The sequence below is a fragment of the Zonotrichia leucophrys genome, chromosome 5, assembly GCF_028769735.1.
Source record: "Zonotrichia leucophrys gambelii isolate GWCS_2022_RI chromosome 5, RI_Zleu_2.0, whole genome shotgun sequence".
Lineage (NCBI taxonomy): Eukaryota > Metazoa > Chordata > Aves > Passeriformes > Passerellidae > Zonotrichia > Zonotrichia leucophrys.
In genome coordinates this window covers 1035445-1060695 of record NC_088175.1, presented here as the reverse complement: position 1 = coordinate 1060695, position 25251 = coordinate 1035445, and the positions used below count along the sequence as shown (strand labels likewise).

Below are 25251 nucleotides of genomic sequence, written 5' to 3'. Positions count from 1 at the left end.
ATGCAAGATCCAATCCACCAGCTCACAGCCTGTGGGATTGTTGCCTGCTTGAGCTGAGGCATTCAGCTGGAGCAGGGTCTGTGACCAGGGCTTGAGGAAAAGAGGGGACACATCACCCTTAAGCCCTCCTTTGGGTTTGCCTTTGCTTCTGCCACCCTGCTTGTACTCACTGTGCTCCTTTCCATGGGGAGGGGACATCCCTCCCCTCCATCACAGCATCCTCACTCTGATGATCCAGAGAAAGTTTGGCTGCACAAGGAGAAGAAAAATTAAAAAAAAATTAAAATATTTCATACTTCCCAAGGACTGTAAAGAGTATCAACTTGATGAATACTGTTCACTACTAACAGTAATGATTTATTGATTTTTTTCAGGAAGCAGATTAATTCAGAGTCAGTCTGACGTAGATCTTTCTTTCCCCCTGTATTTATTGCTGCTGCTCAAAGTCTTTCCCTGTGTTCTGTGGGCATGTTGCAGGGCTGAGCACTGCAATGAGCATGGTTGTCCTGGATTATTCACTTACCAGGGAGGATCTTTGTAACAGGAGGCCAAGGGCAATTGCAATCCCATTCTGAAAAGCTGCATTTCATTTTTCATTCAGGCATCCTTTGAGGAGCCTTGAGAGTTTCTCCATCATCTGAAGCTATTGCCTGAATCTAAATTGTTTATTCCATTGCTTTCCATGAATTTAGCACTTAAAGGGATTAGGGCAGAGAAAACTTTAATTTTCCTTCTGACCTTTTAACATCACCTAATGAAAGTTGGGGCATCAGTGAAGGGATTTTAAGTCAGTAATTGTTTTGCAGTGACTGTGTTTGTGAGCCAAACACTCTCCCTGCCCTAATCCTTGCTCCCTGTATGGAGCAGAGTCATCTGCTACAGTCTTCTGGGTTTGGCTTCACAGCAGCCTTGCCAACAGGACAGAACTTGCAAACAAGGCAAGAGAGCAGTGATCCAAATAAAAATTGCAGAGATGAGGCTGCTCTGCTGGAGCCCCAGCAAGTTCTCTAAATGGGCTGCTGCTGAAATCCTGACCTTGTTTGCTCTTGGGCTGCCTGAGCTGCTGCCTACCCTGTAGCCAAGATTAATTAATTCTCATATTGATGTGTCGAGCCGCTGCCATGGAACCATAAAACAGGCAGAAAGCTGTCGGCATCCTGTAAAACTCGAGGAGGAGACAGGGAATCAACACGTAGGGATTTACAGAGGGGCATGCCAAGTTTGCACAGCTTTCATCTCAGGTTGTGCTGCCTGAAAAGAGGCAGATCAGGTACTTCATTCTGGGCTGTTACCTTGGGCAAGAGTTAATGGATTTGCACAGGCACAAGCGAAAGGACAGTAGCTGAGGAAACCAGATCCTCGTGCCTTTGATGTCTCTTCAGGTAAGAAGCTGAGCTGAGGAGGCTGCCTCTGGCAGACAGGTTTAGTTACAGTGATGGGCTGTGGGTTCAGATTTCCTTTTGGCCCCCAGCCTCCTCCCTGGCCCTGGTTTGGTTTCCAGTTCTGTCACTTCATACAGTTGCAGTGGCGTTGCTGGAGCTAGAACAACTCATTTAGAGCAGGGTGGTCCGTGCTCGTGGAAGAGATGATAGAGAGGAAAGCAAAGCAGCTGTGCAGGAGCAGCAAGGCTGGAAGGAGAGCTGAAGGAGCTCCTGTGGCAGGAGCATCCCATCCCCATCCCCTCAGAGAAGAAGGCCCAGGGGCTGTGCAGCACTTGGCTGTGCTGGGTCAGGGCAGGTGGCTCAGCCACAGTGGGGCTGTGACAGGGACACACAGGCTGCCCGCCAGGCCAGCTCCACTGCCTCCCTGCTGCTCTCTGCCTCCCTGGGAGGGAACCAGCTCTTGCAACACCTCTGCCCTCTCCAACAATGAGCCCCTGTCAGAGCCATCACTTGCTCCTCTACCAAAGCACAGCGAAGCCACAGACAAGAGCCCTGGTGTTGCAACACCATTGTGCTGTCACAAGCCATCTCAGCTAAAAATAAACTGCTGCTAAACAACCTTCAGACTCACTTTCACCAAATGCTGCAAGGAGGACATCCATCAAGAGCACTAACTCAGGGCACAAATAACTTCAGAGACTCTGAGGAGTTTTATTTTTTGTCTCTCTTCTGAGGGTAAATCCTCCCAAGCCCTCTCCTGATCTTCTATCCCAGTCAAGTACCCTGGAGCACCTGTGGCTTCTCCACAAGCTCTATTTTAATGTGAAGGCTTTTATTTCCCCGCTTCCTCACTTCAGGGTTCCCATGGATGCCCAGGAGGGCAAATCCCCACGTGGGGACAGGAGCAACTCTCACCTTTGCTTTGAGCTGAGTAGAAGTGGCTCTTAGCTCACCCTGCCATGTTTTTGGTGACATCCAGGTTTAGCTCACCCTGTCCTCTTTTGTGGTGATGTGCATGTTCAGCTCACCCTGCCATGTTTTTGGTACATGCAGGTTTTTCTCACACTGTCATGTTTTGTGGTGACATGCAGATTTAGCTCACCCTGCCATGTTTTGTGGGATGTACAGGTTTTTCTCACACTGCCATGTTTTGTGGCACATGCAGGTTCAGCTCACCCTGCCATTTTTTTGATACATGCAGGTTTTTCTCACCCTGCCATGTTTTTTGGTGACATGCAGGTTTAGCTCACCCTGCCATGTTTTGTGGGGATGTGCAAGTTTAGCTCACCTTCCCATGTTTTGTGGGGATGTGCAAGTTTAGCTCACCCTGCCGTGTTTTTTGGTACATGCAGGTTTTGCACAGCTCTGCAGGGAGTGGGATCCAGCCTTGCGGAAAGCCATCCACAGACAAAAGCTGGCGACAAATCCCAGCGAGATTTTTTGTTTTGTCTGAGCCAGGACTGCTCCATCTCCGGCTTCTGCTGGTGCTGGCAGCAGTGCAAAGCCAGGGCCAGCTGATCTTGCCTCAGTCTTAGCAGGTTATCTGGAGTTCAGCTCTCCCCTGCTGCCCCTGAGTGAGAATGTGGTGTGAGAGCTGCCCTGAGTCACAGCCACACATTGTCCTGCTGCTGGGAAAGCTGGGCTGGGCAGGCTCCTCTCAGCTCCTCACCTTCTAAAACAAGCTGGAGAGAGTTAATATCTGCCCCACGATGCTCCTGAGGACACTTCTGCCAAGTGGCTCTGTGCACATCATACCCAGTCCCACTGCAGTCCCATCTGCTTCCCCTGCGACTGAGACAGCAGCTCCGAGCTTCAGTGTGTCTCACTCACACAAGATCTTCCTTCCCCGTCCTACACACTTTCTTTCCATTGTTTTCCAGCTCTGTGAGAAAGACAAAGAGCCTGGAAACAAAAAGTTTGGTCTTTCTTCCCCTTCCTGTCTCCCAAATGCAGAGGAGAGCTGCAGCCCCACAAGACCCCACCAGCCTCTCCCACTGCACTCACGGGAAGCCTTTGGTACCTCCTCAGCCCTGCCATCCTACAGACCTGCAGAAGACACCAGGATCTGGTCTGGAAAGTTTTGGGATTCAATCTAAAATTGATGAGGGGGAGAGCACAGCCCCTGCCCCAGCTCCAGCTCCAGCACATGAACCCCACTGCTGGCAGCAGAGACCCCATCACCTCTCACCCTGCCTGCTTGGTTTCAAAATAGCCACATGCTTAACCCACAGGGTCACAGAGCCATGCCAAGGAGGAAATTCCCCACCCTTTATCCTCCTGCTTTGCCTTTTGGCCTTTTAAGAAGACTTGGACTAAGTAAAGGACAGGACATGGAGCTGGAGGGCAGCTCAGGCTGCCTTCCCACACTGCCAGCTGTGATCCATGGAGGGGGGACATTCAGGCTCACCTGGGCCCTGGGTGGCTGCAGAATTATGGGCTGACTTGAGCTGGCAGGGCATGGGGAGAGCTGGAAAATAAAATGCCCCTGGCTCTTCAAATGCCCTCCTGGATCATTCCCCTGTTACCAGCACAGAGCAGTGGGACATGCAAGAGTGGGAGATGCAAGGGTGGGACATGCAAGGGTGGGAGATGCAGTGGTGGGAGATGCCCAGGGCTCAGCTCAGACACCCAGGAAGACTAACACAGTGTGCCCAGGTGTGGGGCCAAGCCATGGAAAGGTTTTGATTCAGAGGTACAAAATTACTTCTCAGTTATAGCAAATATATCTTTGATGCTCTTTCATCCAAGGGTTACATTTTCAGACTGGCTCAGCATGACACCTCCCTGGGACAGTGCTGAGTGAGGGCAGAGCATTTTCCAGTGCACAGATCCCTGGTGCACGGCTTTGGGGCTGCCACTGGGATCATTTTCTGCTTTGCCAGAAGGGCTCATCACCAGAGCCCCTCTCAGGACTGCTTGGCAGGGAGCAGCCCATGCTGAGGAGTGTGGGGTGCCAGAACAGAGCCAGAGCTCTCCAAACACTGCTCCAGGCCAAATCCCAACTGCAGCAGGCACAGGCATGAGCTGAGCCCCTGTTAACCAAATGAAAAGGAGTTTTTGACTGGGGCCTAGTGAGTGGCAAGCACAGGAGGCACTCCAGCTCCTCATAACAAACCTTATCAGCTTCAACCCTGTGGAAAGGTTTGTGCTCACAGAAACTGCTGGAAAGCCCCAGGCACAGAAATGTCTGGGCTGATCCATGTGACCAGTATGGAATCATAGAATGGGTTGGGTTGGAAGAGACTTTAAAGATCATCCTGTTCCATCCCCTGCCACTATCCCAGGTTGCTCCAAGACCCATCCAACCTAGTCTGGGACACTCCCAGGGATGGGACAGCCACAGCTGCTCTAGGCAATCTGTGCCAGGGCCTCACCACCTCATACCATTCCTAGTATCCCATCTAAACTTACTCTTCTTCAGCTAAAGGCTTGGGTTTATGTATTTTTTCCATCAGCCTGATTTTCTCTGTTTCTGCATAAATGCTTAACAGTCTTCTGAAATGGCCTTTTAAAATTTTCCATTTTGAATAAAATCTGGTGGGTAAAAGAATAAAAAAGAATTTAAAAAAAAAAGCCGCATGTGGCCAAAACAGACTAAATTGCCAGTATATAGGATTTGTGCTGAATCATTGTTACATTTGGCTCTTCCTTATGTCAATATCCCCTGTGCTTTTAAGGCTGCGTTAAAAATACTAAAAAGGACCCAGACAAGGACAAGGACAGTTCAGGCCGAACTTTGGTACCAATGAATTGGTCAAATATACAAAGCAGCTGCTTTAAAGTCCAGAATCAATATTTTCACATCAGAGCGCTGCACAAAACACAAACCAGAGAAACTGGGGAGGTTTTGACAGGATTTTCTTTGGAAAGTCCTGGCTGGGCTGAGGTGGCCTGGGAGGCTGACCTGGCAAGGAGTCAAGGCTGTAGGAAGCCTTTATGGGACCTTTGTGCAAGGAGAGATCCAAGGCTTTTATGGCTTTGCAGTTGTATGGGCTGAACTGGAATTTGCTGAGCTACAACTGTTTTCCACTGGATCTACTGGGAGCTGTAGCTGCCATTCTGCAGGATAAATTTGGTTATGTGGTGATGGGAATTTTCTCACATTAAAAAAAAACCAAAACATTTCCCTGCCTGTTTTATGTGTGCTGAAATACACCAAGAAGGGGAAAGCCACGCCAGATGGTGCAGAGCAGACAGGAACCCCATGGTTTGCACCCCACCTTCTCCTCCTGGCTGGCTGCACTGCTGAATAAATGGGGCTGCAGGGAGGGTAAGCTGGGATGCTGCTGCTGCTGCTTGGAAAGTAAATTACTGCTTTGTGAATGAAAGCAGCAGGGTCTGTTCATCAGATATAACTTGTTCCTGTTAGGATGGAAAAGCTCAAGCCAAGGAGCTTCTCTCCACAAAAGCAAAATTTGTGAAGCAGTTCATGCCAGGCAGTCATTACTTTTCTGATCAAAGAGCGCTTGAGATTAACAGAGGAGCTCTCCATATCCAACATGCACATGAACACCCTGTCTCAGCTGCTGGGTAGCTCCAGGAGATGGGAAGGTGGGGCAGCAGGGAGAAAAGCTGGATTCATCCAGATAGCACAGACAGCTGGCTTCTGAGGGGGAGAGAAAAAGGAAGGAAGGAAAGGAAGGAAAGGAAGAAGGGAAGGAAGAAAGGGAAGGGAAGGAAGAAGAAGAAAAGAAAAGGGAAAAGAAAAGGAAAGAAGGAAGGAAGGAAGGAAAGGAAAGGGAAGGAAGAAGGAAGAAGAAGGAAAAGAAAGGAAGGAAAGAAGAAAGGAAAGGAAAGGAAGGAAGAAAAAGAAAAGAAAAGAAAAGAAAAGAGAAAATGCTTGTCCCAGAGCACATTGGGGAGCATCCAGGATGCTGTGGAGGGCCAGATTGTCCCAGGAGAGATTTAACTGGTGTGATTTAACCCAAAATGTGCTGGGTGCTGCAGCTCTATCCCCTGGGACAGTGAGACAGAGCCTTTAGTCAGCCCTGAGGAATGCTTGGGGAGGCACTGGGGATGCTGAGCCTGCCTCTCTCCCAGGGCCAGGATGGAAACCCTAGACTGGAAATGGAGCCTGGAAATCAGGAGATGAACCCTGGTGTGGCAGGAAGGGGAAGGGTGAAGTAGAAAAAGCTCTGATAAGAAGGGTCATGTAACCAGAACAAATATTGGGTGATTCAGCAGCAGCAAGTGGCCCAGGAAGGGGTGAAGGGCACTCCTTGCTGTGTTTGGTTTGTCAGCTGGGATGGTGCCAGCCCCAGACAGGAGAAGCAGCAGAAGGAGCAAGTGGGCACCTCCTCCTCAGGGCAGCAACTGCTTGGGCTCTGTAGCCCCAAAAAAACCATCTCTGGGCTTCTCTCAGCTGAAAAGATTCATTTTCCTGTGGTAGGGTTGGATCTCCATCCCACAGGGATGGGAACAGCCCTTGGTACCAGCAGCCAGGACTCACAGCCGAGTTTGCTGCGTGTGCCAGGGGACAAACCCTGCACAGCCCATGCTCCTGCACCAGGGATGCTGCAAGAAACACAGTCCCCTCCCAGCCAGTGCCTTGCCAAGAGGCAAATAAATGTCCCCACAGCCTGTGTACCTTGTGGCTGGAGAGCAGGTCTGCCTTTAGCCCTCGTTTCAGAGCCAGGATCCACCCCCACAATGTTCACACCACCTCAGCCCTGGGCTTGGCTGCTGGGTCAGTGCCCAGCCTGACTCCTGCCCTTTTCTATCCCCCAAATCCCTGCAGCAGGCAGTCAGGAGAGGGTTCACTCCCTCTCTTCCCATGGGATGCACTCGGAGGGGTCACACAGTGTGCTCAGGCTTTGGAAAGCTGAAGGTGTTCCAGGTCACAGGCAGGATTTCCACTCCATCCCCAGGAATACAGGCCTGGAGTCCAGGCTGAGCACTCACCTTCAGAAACTCAGCAATGTAAGATAACAAACAGGAAAATATCAACCCAACCCCAGCACCTCCCAAAAACATGACCCAAAGTTTACTTGTGAAAATCCAGGCTCTCACCCCATATCTAACCACAGCTGTGCTTCCTGCTGGCCCCACCTCTCAGCCTGGGCATGGCTGTTCCTCCACAACACCCAGCTGGGAGACAGATCTGACAGATCTTCACCTGCCAGGCAGAGCCAGGTGCCAGCTGGGGGTCTCTGACATGCAGGACCCCCATGTTTCGCTCTTGGTGTCTCACAGATGGGCCATGGCTCAGAGGCAGGCTGGCAGGACACCTCTGGTACCTGTGGAAAACTTGCCAAGTTCATGGGAAAAACAGGCAACAAAAATGGTGTGTATCCCATGGGGAAGAGGAGGAACAAGTCCCTGTGCTCAGAGTGCCTCTCTCCTGTCTCTTTCCATGGAAGAGGAGAGAATGTCTGGCCCCAGGATTGTGCTGAGCAAGGGAAGCACTGCCCTCCCTTCCCAGCAGTGATGGGCAGGTGGCCATGGCACCCCCAAAACTGACACTGCCCCCACCAAAACTGACATTCCCACCCCAAAACTGACATTCAAACCGATGGCAACACTGCTCACACCACAGCAAAGACACCCCTGCCCTGCTGGGCAGAGCTGTGCTTATTTATGTGCTCATTATTTACACCACCTCCAAGTGCTGACTGAGCGCTGGAGCAGCTCGGCATGCCAGGTGAATGAACAACAGGTAACCCCCCAAAACAAAACACAGGCTCAAAGAGTGATAAAATCAACTTTTCAGAGGTCACATTGATGATTTCTCCTTGGTACAATGCTGCTCCTCCCCAAACAGGGAGCAGAAACTGCAGTGGAGGATCAGAGATGGACAAAAAGACAAAAGGAGGAGGATGAATAAGACAATGCACAGCTCCTGCAGGTACAGAGGGAGGTGTGTCTGTGGGCTGGCTGGGCTGAACATGGATTTGCAAAGACTTGTCCAGTGATTGACCAACCTGCAAGAGCCAAGGAGCAGCTGAAAATGACCTGCTCACAAGGCCAGATGGAAAGTCCCTCAAAGATCTGCATTGCTGGCTGAGAATTAGGGGGAAAAAACCAAACAGAAGATTTTAGTGCTGCTGGAGAGCACATGCATGGGACAAAAATGCTTCCCCATAAGCAAAAGGGAAATACCCTTGGGGTTGGATGGGGGTTGGAGCAAGCTGGTCCAGCAGAAGGTGTCCTTGCCATGGCAGGGGTTTGGAACAAATGATCTTCAAGGTCTGTTCCAACCCAAACCATGCTGTGATCCCATGCAAACATGAAATGTTTGTCACAGGCCTCTTGCCACGGGCACTTGCTTCTAATCTAACTGCACATCAAGGTTCAGTGCTCCTCCTGCAGTGTCCCTGGCCCTGGGGCACGCAGGTAGCAAAACACCAGGGACCTGCCAAGGAATCCAGCAGCTTTGGCTGCCCCTGCAGAGGCTGGTGAGGAGCTGCTGCCATGTCCCAGCGCCCTGACCACCCAGACACCAGGGACACTTTCCCTGCCCACACCCAGCTCTGGCAGTGCAAGAGCTGGGGCTCATTGCATCATCCCCACTGCACCTCCCTGGGCCTGCTCTCCATCAGCCCCACACCTGCCAGCTTTCCCTGGGGCATCTTCACCAGCTGGCTCCAGACAGTGCTTGCCCCGTGCCCCAGAAAATACCCAATATTTCAAATCATGTCCTGGTCACAGGGAATGCCAAAATTAAGATTTTTCCAGTGAGCAGCACCAGTTCCTGGTGTTCTCCTGAGACAGAATACCAGAATCTCTGCTTCAAGCCCTCTGTGCCAGCTCCTGCCAGCCTGCAAAGACTTGCCCCAGAGGGATGGGGCTGCAGGGTTTGGAGGTGCCTGGAAAAGGCTGCCGTGGGCAGGGATTCAGCTTTACCCACCACAAGCAGGAGGATCTTACTTGGAGACCAGAAGTGAAGGCAGAAATGGAGCAATTAACCTCTGAGGAAAGGATGGAGAGGGGAAGGTTTAAGGGCAGGGTGGTTGTTTGACAGAGCTCAAGAAACATTTGGACAAGGCTCTCAGGCACATGGTGGGATTCTTGGGGTTGTCCTGTGCGGGGCCAGGAGCTGGACTTGGATGATCCTTGTGGGTCCCTCCCAGCTCAGGATTTTCTATGCCTCTATGAAAGCAGAGCCTGAGTGCTCCCAGGAATGTCTCAGTAACACTGTCAGGGAAAAGCTGCTCCAAAACAGCTGCTCCCCTTGGGCTGGAGAGCAACCGGAGCCACTGCACCCCATTTCCATGGCTATCCCTGCCTTCCTCCTGGGCTGGGAGGCACTGGAAAGCTCCCTGTTCTCCTGCCCTCTGCTGCAGGGTGGCTCTGCCACCATCCTGACACAGCAAAGCCCTGAAAGCAGATGCAACTGCACATTAACATGAAGTCATCAAGAGCTCTTGGCCTGAGGGATCCATGAAATCTGAAGAGAAGGGGCTGGGGCCAGAGCCAGGTGAGGACCTTGGGCACCCACCCGTGTCTCAGGGCATGGAGAGGGAATCACTGGGCATCACTGCATCCCACCCACAGTTTTTCAGCCCTTCCTTTGTGGCTATTTTTGACCTTCTGCCTAATCACATAAGCTGCTTTGCAGAGCAACTACAGCCTTTGCAGCCTTTACTGACTCCCTCTGAAAGCATGACTGAGGATTGCCAGAAGGGAGATGCCAGAGCCACGCTCACTTTGATGTGGTTTATTCACCTGGACACTTTGTGGGCTTCAAATCATGCCAGGCAGGCAGCTGGGCAATGGAGGGCTGGCAGTGCCCAGCTGGCATCTTGAGAGTCAGAGGTAAAATTCATGATTAAAGCAAGAACTGTGTGCTTACAGCTCTCTCCACACAGCAGAGACAGAACCAGAAAACCAAATCATCCCCACTTCACCATAAACGCTGGGTATTGGGTTTTAGGAGCATCTCACAGTGACCTCAGTGGCCCATTTCATGTATGGTGGCATGGAAGGGAGCCCAAAGGTGAAAAGGCTTAATTAGTAACACTTGAAGCTGATTACCATGGCCCATATATAGGGTGACCTGCATCTACTATCACTTAGCATGGTAATGACTAAGTACAGTGCGTGGTTTAAATATCTCCCTAATGCTAAAGCTAAATGCATCTATAGCCCCAACCCTCTAATTGACTGATTCTAAATATGATAGATTAGCTTTCCATCTCATTATATGTATCTAATCAGGGGATGAGGGCTCCTATACCTTTGGACACTTGGTTTTCATCTCTATTCTCCTACAACAGCAATTAAAAGAAAATCACTTCTCTGCTTGTGTTGTCTTGTACCCTGTCTCAGGAAGATGCTGGATTTAGTTTTTGATGGTCACAAAACCAAGCTGCAGAACACTGCTTTCTGTCTTGGTGGGCACCAAGATTGAGAAGCTTAGATGTTGTCTGTGTGACCTTTTCCCAATGACCCCAAATCAGCACAGGGCTCCTGCTGCCTGTGGTCATCACTCCATGAACAACTCTCAGGGGCAGCAGTGCCCAGGGGGGAAAGGCTGGGAGCAAGGAGCAGGGGAGGGTCTATGCACCACCAGCAGTTTAGGTTCATCCTTTCTCAACTAAAATTCTCATTTAAATATTGCCTAAATGAGGGTGGTCCTGTGCAGGGCCATGAGTTGGACTCAATGATCCTTGTGGGTCCCAACACCTCAGGATATTCTGTGCTTAAAAGAAAGTTCCTGATTTCAATCTCAGGTGCCTTTTCCTGCACTGCCCAAAGTCTTGCACACAGGCAGGCTCCTGTCCCCTGGAGCTGCTCAATGGCCCCAGCCCGAGTGCACAGGTGGGTGGAGGACTAAGGCAGAGTCCCTGGGTGGCCTCAAGTGCCTCTTCCAGCCCAGCTGAGCACTAATGAGCTTTGTGCATTAAGGCTTTCACTCCAGGCTGGGTAGCTCCAGGCAACTCCTTGCTCACACCTTGTCTCTGCCCAGGAACTGTCTCCAAGGCATGACACTGTGTGCCACAGGCCTGGTGGGGAACTCCAAACACATTTGTTAGGGCCCTAAATCAGCTCTGGAGGAGTCCTTGGGGTACACGCCACCAAAACTGTGAGACACCTCTATCAAATCACCCTGAAAATTTGGCCACCACCACCAGGCTCCCTGGTACCTCCCTCTGTCCCAGGAGACACATCTCCTCTTGCTGAGGGGAGAGGGCATCCATCCATCTATCTATCATCCATCTATCATCCATCCATCCATCCATCCATCCATCCATCCATCCATCCATCCATCCATCCATCATCCATCCATCCATCCATCCATCCATCCATCCATCCATCCATCCATCCATCCATCCATCCATCCCCTCTGCCCAGGCCTGGATAAAAAAGGATGCTATTTGCATCAATGCTTTTTGCCCAAGATGCTCCCAGAGGAACTGAGGCCCACCCACTTGTAAACAATTGTTAGTCCATGGGTGTTCTGTCTGCCCTATGTTTAACCAAAAACAGAGGCCATGGAGCCAAAACAAAGGCTGGATACCTTCACAGTCACCCTGGCTGCTCCAGACTGTGTGTAGGCACAGAGTAATTGAGCACGGGGAGATGAACTATGTTATAATTTTGTTATTTTCCACTCAAGCATCCCAGGCACTGATTGCAGCTTGGGGATTTTCTGTGTCAGACAAATTACCAGACTCCACCAAAATAGCTGAGAGAAAGCCCCATTTTGGGTTACAACATCTCCACCAGATGAGCACCATTCATTGTGCGTGCAGAAGTTTTGGGGCCATGGCAAATTGGTGCACTGGAGCAAAAATTAAAGGAGTCAGGGTAACAGATGAGGGAAGACATCCCAAAGTGGCAGAGGAAACTCTTGCTCATGGTAAGGAGAAACAAAAAAGCCTTTGGTTGCCAGGGCCTAATTTAGACACAGGCTCTACGTGGCAATTTTCATGGTGAAACTTGGGGAGGAATGTTCCCACAAGTGCAGGGATTTTGCTAAGTCCAGGCCTAGCTAAATGTGCTTAAAGATCCCACTTGCATTTTTTTTCTCCAGTTAGAACTGGATTTTAAACTACTGAGAGGAACATTTAAGAGGAACACTATCCTGTGACATAGGGCTCACCTGACCCGTTTCCTCAGGAGCTGGAGGTAGATTTTCCCCACTGTCCAGGGAAATGCAGAAGCACCAAGCTGTTCAAAACCATCACCCAGCCTTCCCCTTGGAGAAAAAGGGGAAGGTGATGAGTGAGAATAAAGGGCCTGAGAAGAGGCAAGCAGAAAGGCTGCCCCAAGGAGAGCAACATGCCCAGATGTGTCTGTCAGATAACAATACCTCAGCTCCAGCTCTTCACAGAGCTTAAGAATAATGATGACTCAATTCCAGGTGAAATACTCACCTGCAATGCTGCCCTCCTGCCTCAGTCAGGGTTGAGCTACTGATGGTGCTGCCATTGTCCCACAGTGTGGAGACAGCAACACCCCAGAGGCTGGAGGAGACACTGGCCAGAACAACCTGCAAACCCAACAACCCCATTCTTGGGATAAACGTGACACTGTGCCTCAGTTCAGAGGAAAACTGTGCTTAGCACCAACCCCTAACAAAGCTCTTGATGCCCTGTTTCTTCCAGACAGCATTTGGGAAAAGAAAGACAGAGTTTTGTGCAGGAGGCATCTCTGGGCGGCAGACAGGCCTGGAATGACTGGAAGGTTGGAATTGCTCTTACTGTCTGGGTCTAGCAGCAGATAAGATGGAGACAGATGAAATTGCCTCTCACTCCCAGCTGAACTACAGCACACCTTGGCCAGGCTCCAAAAAAGGCTCATTAGCAGCTCCTGCAATGCTCTTCTCCTGCAAGATGTGGTGCTTATAGTGGAGGTGTTGAAGTCTTTGCAGTAGTTTGAAGGTCTGGAGATCCTGCTCCTGGAAGCAAGTGAGGTTCCATTTAAGAAGAAATGGAGTTTTAATTGTCACTGTTGTAGAAAAACTGAGGCCCTGACCCCAGCTCACATTAAATGGTTGGAAATGAGAAGCCAGGTGATGAATAAACCCCTCATTTGAAGGAGGGACTGGAGGAACTGAGTCACCAGTTTTGAGCAATCCTGAACTCACGGCTAAAATCTCTCAACTCCACTTTTATAAGAACTGCTGCCAGCAGCAGCTGTGGGAGCTCAGAGCTGGAGCAGAACTGACACCATGGGCAAGTTAAAACTCTTTCAGGGCTACCTTCACACTGACACGTTACCTGGAGGGCCCACACAGGGAAGACTTTGTCTTTGTCTGACCCAAGCTCGTGTCAAGCTTCCTTCTTGAGATGAAAGGGTTTGGGGACATTCCTTTGCAGTTCTGCCCCACAGCACCTTCTAACTCCCACATCCCTGAGACCTGTGATCCTCAAGTTTCTTCACTCCAGCTGCCCTCAAAAGGTCTTCCCCAGTGTGGATGGAGCAGAAATGATGATTCCTGTGTGCCTTCACTGCCTGCAGGGGCCTGAGGCACCTCTAAAATATAGAGAACCTTCTCAGTGACAACCCAGAGCTGTGACCCCATTTCTTGAGGACACTGCCCTCTCTCCTCTCTTTTTTAGCTTCTATTAAAGGCATGAGAGGGGAGAGAGCCTGACCTTCTCTCTCAGCTGCCAGCCACGTTTATGGACATCCCTGGGACACTGGCTGTACCAAGATCCCCAAGAAGAGACACCAAGGCAGCCAAACACCAACAGTGCTCCCTCTCCTCCATGCTATCTGACCTCCTGCTCTTCCCTCAGGCCTGGTTCCATCAGCAGGACACTTCCAGCCTGAGGGATGATGCTGAGTGCTGTGCCCAGGGGAAGGCAGGATGGGATGCAGAAGGTGACAGCTTGTGCAAGGGCTGATGCACGGGTCAGAAATGCTGCTGGACAAGCCCTGCACACAGTGACTACACAGCACACAAATGCCTTCCCCAGCCTTCCTCCCTCCCTTCTCCTTCCTCACTCTTGAGCCTTCTGGGAGCCCTGCTCTGTGGGTTTGGAGACAAGGGAGCACACTGTGGTGACTGCACATAAACAATTGGAAAAGATGGAAATATACATAAACCCTATACCTGCTCACAGGTTTATCATCCACCTCTTGGTGTTTGGCATTTTTCTCCATGCTCCAATGGCTGGCTTCACATCAATTCACAGACTTCAGCTTTCATCTAAAAAAATTATAATTGTACAACATTTCTGCTCCTATTGATGTGGAGAAGTGAAAGTCAGGAACTAAAATATTCGTAATGCAGATGTTTAAAAAAAAGAAAAGGGAAGAAAAAAAGAAAGAAAAGGAGACATTTATTATTTTGGAAAGCTCTTGATTCCTGAGTGAGCTGCGATTTTCAGACAACCTGACTCATCATTTCTGAATGCTTTGGTTTGGAAGCCCTGTATATATTTAGTAATACAAACCCTGACTTGCAGCTTCCAACGAGAATCCTAATGGCATGATAAGACAGATTTCCATCTCATTCACGTCATTTCCAAACATCAGGACGTTTACTTAGCGGGAAGAGTTGTAAAAGCTGTGAAATGCTCTCCCTGGGGAGCAGCAGAAACCTTCTGGCTACGCTTGAGCAGCTGAGCAAAGCGAGGGAGAGCAGGCAGCACCGAGCAGCTCCTCCCTCCCTGGCCCAGGCACAGAGCAGATGATCCCAGACATGTTTTCATTTCACTGCTCCTGGCTCTGGCTTTGCTAACCAAGGCCATTGCCACACCACAGCCACGGGAACTGCTCTCAAACCTGACTGGAGAAAGAGCAGCTTCTTGTAGGAGGAGCACGCAGCTCCAAGGGAAAAACTCCTGGTGCAAACCATTCAGGACTTCACAAGGAGTGAGGAACCTGTGCCAATCCTTGGGAATGCATTCAAAGCATCCTCAGCCAGCAGTTAGAATTCAATTTTTTACCTCAAAATCCCTTAGGCACTGGAAGTCTGTGAGATTTTTTCCATTGCCTATCAAGCAATGGTATTTAAAATGATGTCTTTGGCAGCACAGCCAGCATAGAGTAGTTGCAAGATGATTTTCATCTCTTCATCCCAGACCATCTGCTTCTTACCATCAGCTTTCAAAGGCCTTGAAGGAGACGTAGGCCACTGAATTTTATAGCTAGACTTCATGAACCTCTTTGAAAATGAAAGGATTGCACCGAACACAAATTTACAGACATCAAAGGGATCTTCTTTTTTCATGCAAGCACTAAAAGCAGTGCAAAGGGAACTAATTACAATTTGCTCATTTGCCAGTTTTCACACTGGAGTGAATACAAGCATTTTATGCTTTAAACCTTACAAACTTGTGGCTGCCAGCTTAATATACTTCTAAAGCCAGAAGCAAATTAACAGACTAAAACATCTTGCATCCACTGAGGCAAGCAATGAAGCCAAAAAAGCTGGCAGGGCAGCTCCTGGAAAACTCCTGAGTTTTGTACCTTTGCTTGATTTTTTTCTTTCTTTAATAAATCAATATTTATTTACATATTCAATGGCAGGGCAAGCACTAATCCAGCTTTTTCAAAGGCAAAGCCATTGCACTGGTACTTTTTATTGAGCTGATCTCATCCATACTGCTGACAGAGTCTCAGGGAACTCAACTGAAATGGCAGCTCCTCATAAAAGTATGGGAGAGTTCAGGGAGCTTGGCCAAATGTGGCTGAGTCAGGATCTGCTGACTCCAGGGGCTGAAAGCATTACCCAGACACATGAGTTCCAGCAGGCAATGGAGGGGAAGAGCTGCCCTAAATTACAAATCAGGATCCAGGTGAAAAATGAAAATCAAGAAAATTCCCACATATCAGAACCTCAGGCTTCCAAGTCCAATCACAGAACTGACAGTGAATTTGCACCAAGGGTGATGCAAGGGTACAGTGACCACTTCAAATCAATGAAAAGTGAAGCTGGGGGGAAAACTCCCTTTGTCACTGAACCCTGTCCCATTAAGCCACCAAGCAGGTGTGGGCTGGTCACAGTGAGAGCTTTCCTGCTCCCCAAAATACCATATTAGAGCCTCCAGGGATTCACCAGCTTTCTGGTTTGCAGTTCACAACAACCCTAGCAGAGCACCTCCAGACGTGACTTAGTTTCTACCCTCCAAGCTTTTAGGACACAGATTGGTGAGCATTGATATGAGATCTGATATGATGTAATATTGACACACCAATAAAGCTCTCCAAAGGTGACTACTGCACGTTCTTCATGCTGTCAGCACTGTAAACTCTCAGATCCTGGGGCCATGGAAATGGTACCATGTTTTGATGCTGAAGACAACACTGTGGCAGGATCTTCTCCAGCAGGAACTATTCCATAAGGTCTCCTGAGCCCCAAAGAACATCACAACCAATGAAACCCTGGGATGGTGCCACTGGGCTGGCAAAAAAAGGTGGATCACTTACTGTTCTCCAGCACTGACCACCAGGGAAGGAAAGGCTGCTCACAGCAGAGTCAAATTAGGAGACTTTTTTTGAGTAGGAGAGTGAAAAAGCCATCAACACAAAATTCAGACAGTTTTGGGGCTCCCACTCTTGGTGGCCAACTGAGCTGCATTCACACCTTGCCAAGCAAGCACTGCTGCAGTTGTAACTCCACAAAACTGAGAAGGAATTGGAGAGAGGAATTGTCTGGGGTCACATCTGCACCAGATGGGTGAACACCACGCGTCATTCACACATGAACAAGGTGCCACAGTGGCCCCCTCATGCAAATGCATCCATCCCTGTACTGCTTCTTGCTATATGGGAAAGCAACTCAAGCCAGCCTGCATGGCTGGTTCTGGGATCATTTTTCTGGAAATCTGATCTTTTTGTCCTGCTTATACAACTCAACCTGTCCTTCCTCTCTTGCCCCATCCTGGAGGAGCAGGGTACCTACACACTAGCACAGGGATGGGCTGAAACGTGGCCAGAAGGTGCCCATGGGAGGGAAGGAAGATCAGAGGATGAAGCTGTGCTTATTGGAAGAGGAGACCCAGGAAAGAAAGAGGGAGAACTGCTGGAACACTCAGGCACAAAGACAAGAAGAGTCCAAGCCTCTGCCCCACCTGTCAGACAATTCAGAGATGCTTCAGAGGTAGAAGTGACTCAGTGGAGTAGAGGGGACTGGAGTAGGAAGGAATCATTCTTGCATGTACATCTCAGCTTCTTCATCCCAGATTTCCTCCTCACAGCAGGTGAGCACTTTCAGACCAGTGGGTCTGTGCTGTAATGGGGGTTGTACCTCTGTAATTTCCATGTCCAAGGCTCCTGCTACCCTGCACAACTTTCACAGCTGAAGTGGGGTGAGGTCTGTGCAGAACTGTCCCTCTCTGCTGCACCTCACCCTTTTCTCAAGTTAAAGCATGTGTGGAGCCCAATACAAACATCATCAGTTTTGCAAGAGGTTAGAAATCCTTCTCCTTCTCCAGAAATTCGTATCTGCCCAAGGAAGAGGCTATAAACCTGTCATACAGCTTCAAGCCCAGCAAGGAGTGCAAAGGTGTGCCAAGGAGCTTCAGAAAAATCATCCAGCTTCCAGGAGAACAGGAAAAACACAGAACCATCTCCCAGAGCATCTGGGTTCCAAAGTCTGCACCGAAAAATCATCTCAGACTGCCTGTGGCAGAAGCTTGAGGATGCAACTGATAAGAAGTGCCCTGTGAGTAATGAGCTCTTAAATCCAAACCAAGTCACTGTGTATCTTTAGATAAGGTTTATCACTCTGATGGGAGAAAAGCTGTCCTTTTGTGTTACCTGTTGGTTGACAGCTCTGCCTTCAAGCAGCTTGCCAGCTCTGCGGCTCCCACTGCAATAACACTACAAATAATTTAAGTGCTACCACTTTGGATCAAAATTTTAATGAGGCACTAAACCCACAAAAGGGGCTCTGTGTAACATAATTAAATAGAAAGGGCCTAAATAAACAGTACAACAAGTTATATTATAGTTGAAAACAGCTGGGAGGCAAAGAAAGGAGCATTGAAGATGCATGATGTAAAAAGGCATTTCACAGAATGCAAACACTAAAACTTTTCAACACGCACAAAGAGTAAAACACTACGAGCACATGACTTCCCTTTGATTTGGAAGAATCTGTGTGGGGCACTGGGCATTTGTTGTTTTTTTTTTTTTTTTCCTTCTGCTATTCAGCACAATGAAATATTTCACATGGGAACCCAAACAGTGTCAAAAAGAGCCATTTGTGCTTCGGAAAGAAATAAATACTGCAGGAAACAGGTAAAGTCAGTGGGAACATCTGGTTCAGTCAGGCCATGGGATGTTGGATGACATCTCCAAAACGCTGGACAGTGCTGGGACTCCTCAGAAGAGTCTTGCAAACAATCAGCATTGTCACAAGTCTGTTTGGCTCAGGGCTGCAAGACACTTGTTCCATGCTCAAGCCGACTCCTGGAATCCACTGGTGGCATTCAGGCTGAGCCAGCCAGCTCAGCATCCAATGCTCTATCTGCATCAGCTATTTACAGTATCAGGTTTGTTCCACCCCTGTCAATATTTGATCCAAGAGCTGCAGAAGCCCTACAAACACAGGAAGGTTTCAATTTCACAGTAAGGTAACACTGACAGTAGTGCTGCTGTATCATGCCAGTCAGTGCACTGCTACTCCTTGAGAATGAAATTACTGGTAAACTTGGTTTTCATTTAATTTCCTCCCAGTCCTCTCATCAGCCTTTCTCCAGAGCCACAGCTATTCCACCAGGTCTGGGTTGGTGAATGAAAAGTGTCTAAATTCATCCTGGTTTATCATTGCAAGGATCCCTTCTTCAATGGGGGTCAGGATGGGCTCCTCTTTTATAAAATCTGGATCAAAGTTGCTCACATCATCTTTGGATTTCTGTCAAATGGAGAACACAAAGAAAAGACACGTCAGAAGTATGTATGATCTGCTTGATCCTTGCTCTGTATCTGAGTGCATTGAACCATCACTTCCATAACCCAGGCTGAGCTGACTGAGAGCTTTTTCTGGGCTTGCTTCTCACAGAGCAAAGCCTTTTCCAGCCTCTGAAGGTTCTGACAGGGAACCTCTCTCAAATTTAACTGACAGCAACTCTGGGGGCTTCCCAGGACACATAAATCAGTCCCGCCCCTCAAGTGGCAGCACAGTTATCAGCTGTGTTCCCAACTGGCTGACTCCACACAGCCCCTCCTCATCTGCAGAGTGTCTCAGCTGGGTCTTGGGGAGGGGGTGGAGGGCACTTCTCTTAGTGCCAGCCATTAAACTCACACAATTCTGAATTACTGGGCTGTGGGAAGACAAATGGCTGGGCTCCAGGTGCTGGATTCCTTGCTGTATGCCACAGAGTGGGGCTGCTTAGAATGCACACACACAAACTGGGTTTGTGGCACATTTTCATGAGGCATGTGTTTTTCCTACACACTGAGCAAGATATTTTATTGACATTGAGGTCAATAAAATTTATTGACATTGAAGTCTAACATTCCCAGATCCTGCCCAGCTTGGGGCAGACTGAGCAGGCTGCCTTAGCCTTTGATTCAGGTTAATGGGCAACTCGAAATTCTGCTTTTGAGCTGTCACACCTGCCCAGGTGCCTGATCCTGAACCCATAGTCACTGAGAGCTCACAGAGTGACCACAGCATGAGACAAGCCAGCCCAGGCAATGATTTGAAGGACAAGGAAGCCACAGTGACAACCCCAGAGAGCTGTCCATGAAGAGCAGTGCTCTTCTCTCACACAGCATCCTCAGGGCTGTGTGGCACCACTGGGGACAGGGCCAGCACTGTGTCCTGGGCAGCCTCTCTGCCATTTAAAGCTCTCACTGACTCTGGGGTGAGTGGCCTGGGCAGGGAGCACTGTGCTGGGTGCTGAACAGACACAGAGGGGCAGGAGACAGACAGCCCTGCTGTGAGGGGTAGGTGGAGTGAGCAGGATGAGGATTACTTACCCTGTTTAATCTTTGGGGCAAGTCAAAGGGTACTTGAGTGCCTAACCTGCTGCAGCTGCTTTTACAAATCTGCACCTTTTCACTGAGCTGCCTTTGAAAATCCATTATGGAAGGGAAAAGAGGCAGCTCACCAGGTGCCCAACCAGCAACTAAGGCAGCGTCAGAGGCCTCACCTCCCTTCCTTCACCTCTTTCCTGTCTCACAGAGCCAAAACAGAGGGAACCCCCGCAGGCTGCCCTCCCCCAGCCCCCTCCCCACGTACGATGCGGGGCCTGAAGGGGGGCTCCATCTGCCGCCGGTTCAGCAGCTCCCAGTCCAGCTCCTTGAAGTAGGGGTGCCGCAGGATCGCGCCCTCGCCGCCCAGCCCGGCGCTGCCCAGCCGCAGCGTGGGGTTCTTGGTCATGAACTGCAAAACACAAAGGACTCTGTGTTCCCTCCCATCCGGCACGGCCACGGCACAGCGACCCAGCAGCAGCCACACAAAAGTTTGTCCTCAGCTTTCCTGCTGAACTCGGCTGCTGATCAAGTTCCTCGTAAGGGAACCGCGTGTGAGGAACTCGACTCGCTCCCCAGAGGAAGAGGTCGGGGTGTGTTTCTCCCTGGTGCTTTTGGTGAAATCTTTGATTACCACAGTAAGGAAAGAAAGTTGAGTTGCATCATTTGCAGTGTTACAAATACTGCCCAGTGTGTTTGGTCATTATTTGTTTCTGTATTAATTTCTCAGCTTGCTCTCAAACACCGCCCAGCAGCCAGCCAGGCTTTGGCCTGGACTCAATCCTGAGCTGTCCCTTTTTCCTAAAGCTCTCCCTGCTGAAGCCCTGCCAGATGCCTACGCTTTCCTTCCTGTCATCTCAGGAAACAGAGGAAAATGGGCAAGGCTCTGCCTTTTAGAGCCCTCTGACCCTGAGCTGATGGGAGCAGACAGGTGACCGTCTCCTCTCTCGCTGCTGAAATGCCAATAAAGGATTTCATTCTGTAACATTTTTATTCTGCTGGCAGCAAAAAGAAATCTCAAACCTCAGCCAAAGTGCCCTAACTTGCCAGGGAGCAATGAGGAAAGGCATACATCACACAGATGGTGTGAGAAGGCCCCGGTGGGTGCTCTTTAGGTCCTGATGAAAATGATGAAGTGTGAGTGCTGTGGATATTCTTAAAGGGGAGGAGGGGAATCCTATCCTCAGGAAGAAAAAGAGCTGGTTGGCTTGTTAATTTAGAATCACAGTTCTTGAAAATTCAGTAATAAACACTCTTTCCCCCTCCCTCAAGTATTTCCAATTCACTGGAGAAATCAGGTTATGTTTAAACTGGGAAAATAGCTGCTTTTATTTGCCTATTGAAACAGCAGCATAAAGCAAGCTGCACTCCGGTGGAGGTGTCCAGACGATTTCCTGCAAGATGAAAGAGCATTATGTTTAGCAAACAGCTGAGGCAGCCAAAGCAGACAATCAGTCACTGTTTTGGGAATGGCCAAGTCTGCTGCATCTCAGCAATGGGGAAATGAAAAGAAGGGGAGGTGTGGTGAGAGACCAGCTTCATTCTGCCTGCAGGAGCCTCTCACAAGGTACCAACTCTCCTAGGACAAGAGAATAAAGGGTCCAGTCATTCCCCATCTAGAGAGAAGGTGGGGAGCAGAAAGATGACTGCCTGATTTATATAATTCTCCCCAACACCCCATTCTGAGGGAGCTGCAGGGATGCAGCAGATGGGGCATCTTGAGCTGACACCTTGTAGGACCCCAGACTCTGCTGGCATCAGCACAAACCCTCAGCTCTACCTGACCCCCTGAACCCTTTGAGGACCCTCCAGATCAGAACCATTTTCCAGCATTCTACCCAAAACATCAGTAGAAAGAGCTGCCAGGTGCCCCCAGATTTGCAGGAGGAGTGACCAGGACAGAACAAAGCTGAGGTGGCTGCTGCAGCTGGGCTCTCCCCATGGTCCTCTGGACTCTTCAGCCCCTGGTGATGCAGCATTTCCAGGGTCAGGCAGAACTTCTGTGTCTCCCCAACCCTTCCAGCCTGTTCTTCTCCCTCTCTACCAGCAGAACTTCCACACAATTTCTTTCCCAAGAGACTGCCCCAGCATTTCTGTGGGATAGTGATATCCCCAGAAACAGCTTGGTTTCCAAACAAGACATGGGTCAAGCCAAAATCTCTGAGAGACCTGGTTCAGACAAGCCTTTGCAAGCCTTGAACTAGGCTTCTTTGTTTTGCAAAACAGACTAAAAACCTCTTGGCAGCCCTGTCTTTCTCTGGAGATTCATTCTTTGTCCCCACAGATGGATATCTGCACCTCACCAGCTCTTATTTGCATTGCTGGAACACCTAGAAAGCTCAAACAAGAGCAGAGCTTGCTGGTGCTGGGAATAGTGTAGACTGAAACATTCCAAAAAGACAAGAAAAAATTGGAGAAAAGATCTGGGAATATATCACATGTCTCCTGGCTCCTGCCCTATCGCCACCTCCATCACACCAGGAACCTTCTGTTAAATGTGGAAAGGGAAAAAATAATCATGAAAGTAAATAAACTCTGAAAGGGACTGGCAACAAACTTTGCTTGGGCTCCCATTCATGCCCAACCATATAAGACCAAAACCTGAACCCAACTGCCCATTTCCAGACCAGTTCAGAGTCCTGAGATATAAAAGTGTGTTTATATTCCTATCTGCTTGATGTATTCCATGTGATGCCAAAACTGCACCAAGCAAAGAAATCCAGTGCAACAAGTGAAGAGCCAACATAAATTCATTCCTGCCTGCTTAAAACACCCTTTTTGTTAGGACAATGAGTATTAGGCAAAGGTCATCCCTTAAGGGAACACAACATTCAAACCAAAACTGTTCAAGTTCAAGTGGCCAGCTTCGATTTTTCCATTGGACCCAGAGACTGGGAAACTTCAGCTGGGTAACTCTAGCCACCATCCACCCCACAAAGGAGGCAGGAGAAGAGTGAAGGATTCAAATTCACCTGCTGCTGGAGCACATTTCCCTGGCTGGCTCCTGAAACTGATGCCAGGTTTCCACAAAACCCCTCTGAATTATTCCTTGCTTCTAACAGGAACGAGCTGAGCTATGGTCAATGCTGCTGCCTCTGTGGCTCTGTAAAAACAGGGCTGAGAAGCACAAGGGGCTGCAGTGACCCCACAGCATCATGAACCACTCTGGAGAGGAGTCTCTAAGCCTGTTTCCCAGGTGCTGGAAGCACCCAATGGAAGCTAGCAGCACCTTGGAAGTGAGTTACAGACCATGAGCTCTACCAAGAGTAGGAACACAACGTGAAGAGGCTCCCCTTGTATGGCAGCCACACTCACACTGCTCTGCTTCAGCAAAAATGTGGCAGAGGTAACCCAGAGAATCTCATCTCTGGGAGAACTCAAGGTCAGGTTGGATGGGGCTCTGGGCAATGTGGCATGTGAAACACAGCCCTGCAGCCTGGGCAGTGCAGCACCATGCCAGGCCAGCCAGGCTGTGGGGGCACACACACCTCTGCACACAGGGGCTGTGATGAAAAACCATGGCCAGGGCTGCTGCTCCCTTACATAAAATCTCCTGGTGAGTTTTGGAGGTCTGTCACAGTCTGGTGAAGAGGGTGTCTTTCTCTGGCAAGAGGCCCCAGTTCTCTATCACACTCTTTTATCATTTGCAGGAGTGCAAATGATGACTCCAACAGAGACACACTGATGTTCTGCACTGGAACAGCTGCCTGCTTTGCTGTAAGAGGTATACAAAATGACAGAATGAAATTTTGAAGCCTGCTTGCACTAAAATGAATAACAAAACCTCCCAAACACTATTTGAATTCACCAGGAATTACTGCACTGACACAGAAATTATAAATTTTCTGTTTGTGTTGCCCAGTAGGCAGAAAAACCCGAAATACTCCAATGACCTCTCAAAGGTTCCAAAGCCCATGAATCTGCTTCCTCCCTGCCTGAGGCAGCACTGACATTTCTCTGCTGCAGCAGGGCAGCATCTGGCAGACCATCTCATGCTGCCTCTGCTGTCTGATGGCACTAACAGCAAAGCAAAGAGCTCAAGATTTCTGAAAATCCTAATTACAAGCTCAGCCTCCATCTCTGAAATGAGTAACCGCAGCCCATGCCCCTGTCCTGACCATGGGAGAGGCTCTTGTGCAGCAGGAGCGGTGAAGTGCTGAGAGGGGAAAGCTTTTCAGAAGTGTGGCTCCTCTTCCCTGTGATCCCCTTGGCTGCACTCAGAAACAGCTGGAAAATGTCTTACAAAGTGTTTGCTGTTCCTGGAATTCCTGGGAAGGCCAGAGGTTGACACTTGCTTCACAGGTTTGATACCCTCAATGTCCTTCCAAGGACAACTCTCCAATGCAGGTGGTGAAAGATGTTCAGCAGAAAGATTTTTTGTGGAAAGATGTCATCTCCTAATGCTTAATTATCCCTATTTCTCCACAATGAATGCATCACAAACCTCAGCCTCTGGCACAGATGAAGAAAAGAAGAAACACAAAGAAAAAAAAATTAACAGCAACAACACGGCAAACCAGAGATGCTCCTGAGCAAAAAGAAACCCAAATCCAAGATGCCTCCCAGCAAAACCAATACCAACACTATCAAGCTCAAACCTGAACCAGGCTGTCAAGCCCTTGCTCTGTGACCACATCCAGCCATGGGAAATTACCCCATTCCCAGGGTAAGGAGGAGCCCCTTGGGACATCCTCAGACTGGGATCCTTTGGGCTACACCAGTTTGCTGAGCAGCAAACTGGAGCAAGGCTCTCCCTGACCTCAGCTCACCCTCCCAGCAGCACTCAGCCAAAACCAGCAGCTGCCATGAGCCAAAACCATGACTTCACGAGATCATTTGAAAACCTTTACTGAGAGAAAATGCAGCAAGCCATGACAAGAAATTAAAAGCTGGGGATTAGTCCACAGAGGGCCCGTGAAGTTACAAGGAAAAAATGCTGCCATGGCTGTGCCAACCATTGTGGAAAATGTGTGTCAGGCCTGGGAGCTCAGCCTGCAGCAGGTGAGGGGATCTGTGCTGGTCCTCCCCTTCTCCCACAGCTCAGACCATG

General features: G+C 49.4%; 1 protein-coding gene across 2 annotated transcripts in view; it reads right to left on the bottom strand.

Annotated features, from left to right (window-relative positions):
• Positions 1–18126: 18126 nt before the first annotated feature.
• PRKCH (protein kinase C eta) overlaps positions 18127–25251 on the bottom strand; it is a 116889-nt gene continuing 109764 nt past the window's right edge. For both annotated transcript variants that reach the window (XM_064713782.1, XM_064713783.1), the window contains exons 13-14: positions 20470–20613; positions 18127–19137 (exon numbers count right to left, since the gene is read on the bottom strand). In XM_064713782.1, coding sequence (XP_064569852.1) covers positions 18991–19137; positions 20470–20613 — 291 coding nt within the window. In that variant the 3' untranslated portion in view covers positions 18127–18990. The remainder of the gene's footprint in view (positions 19138–20469; positions 20614–25251) is intronic.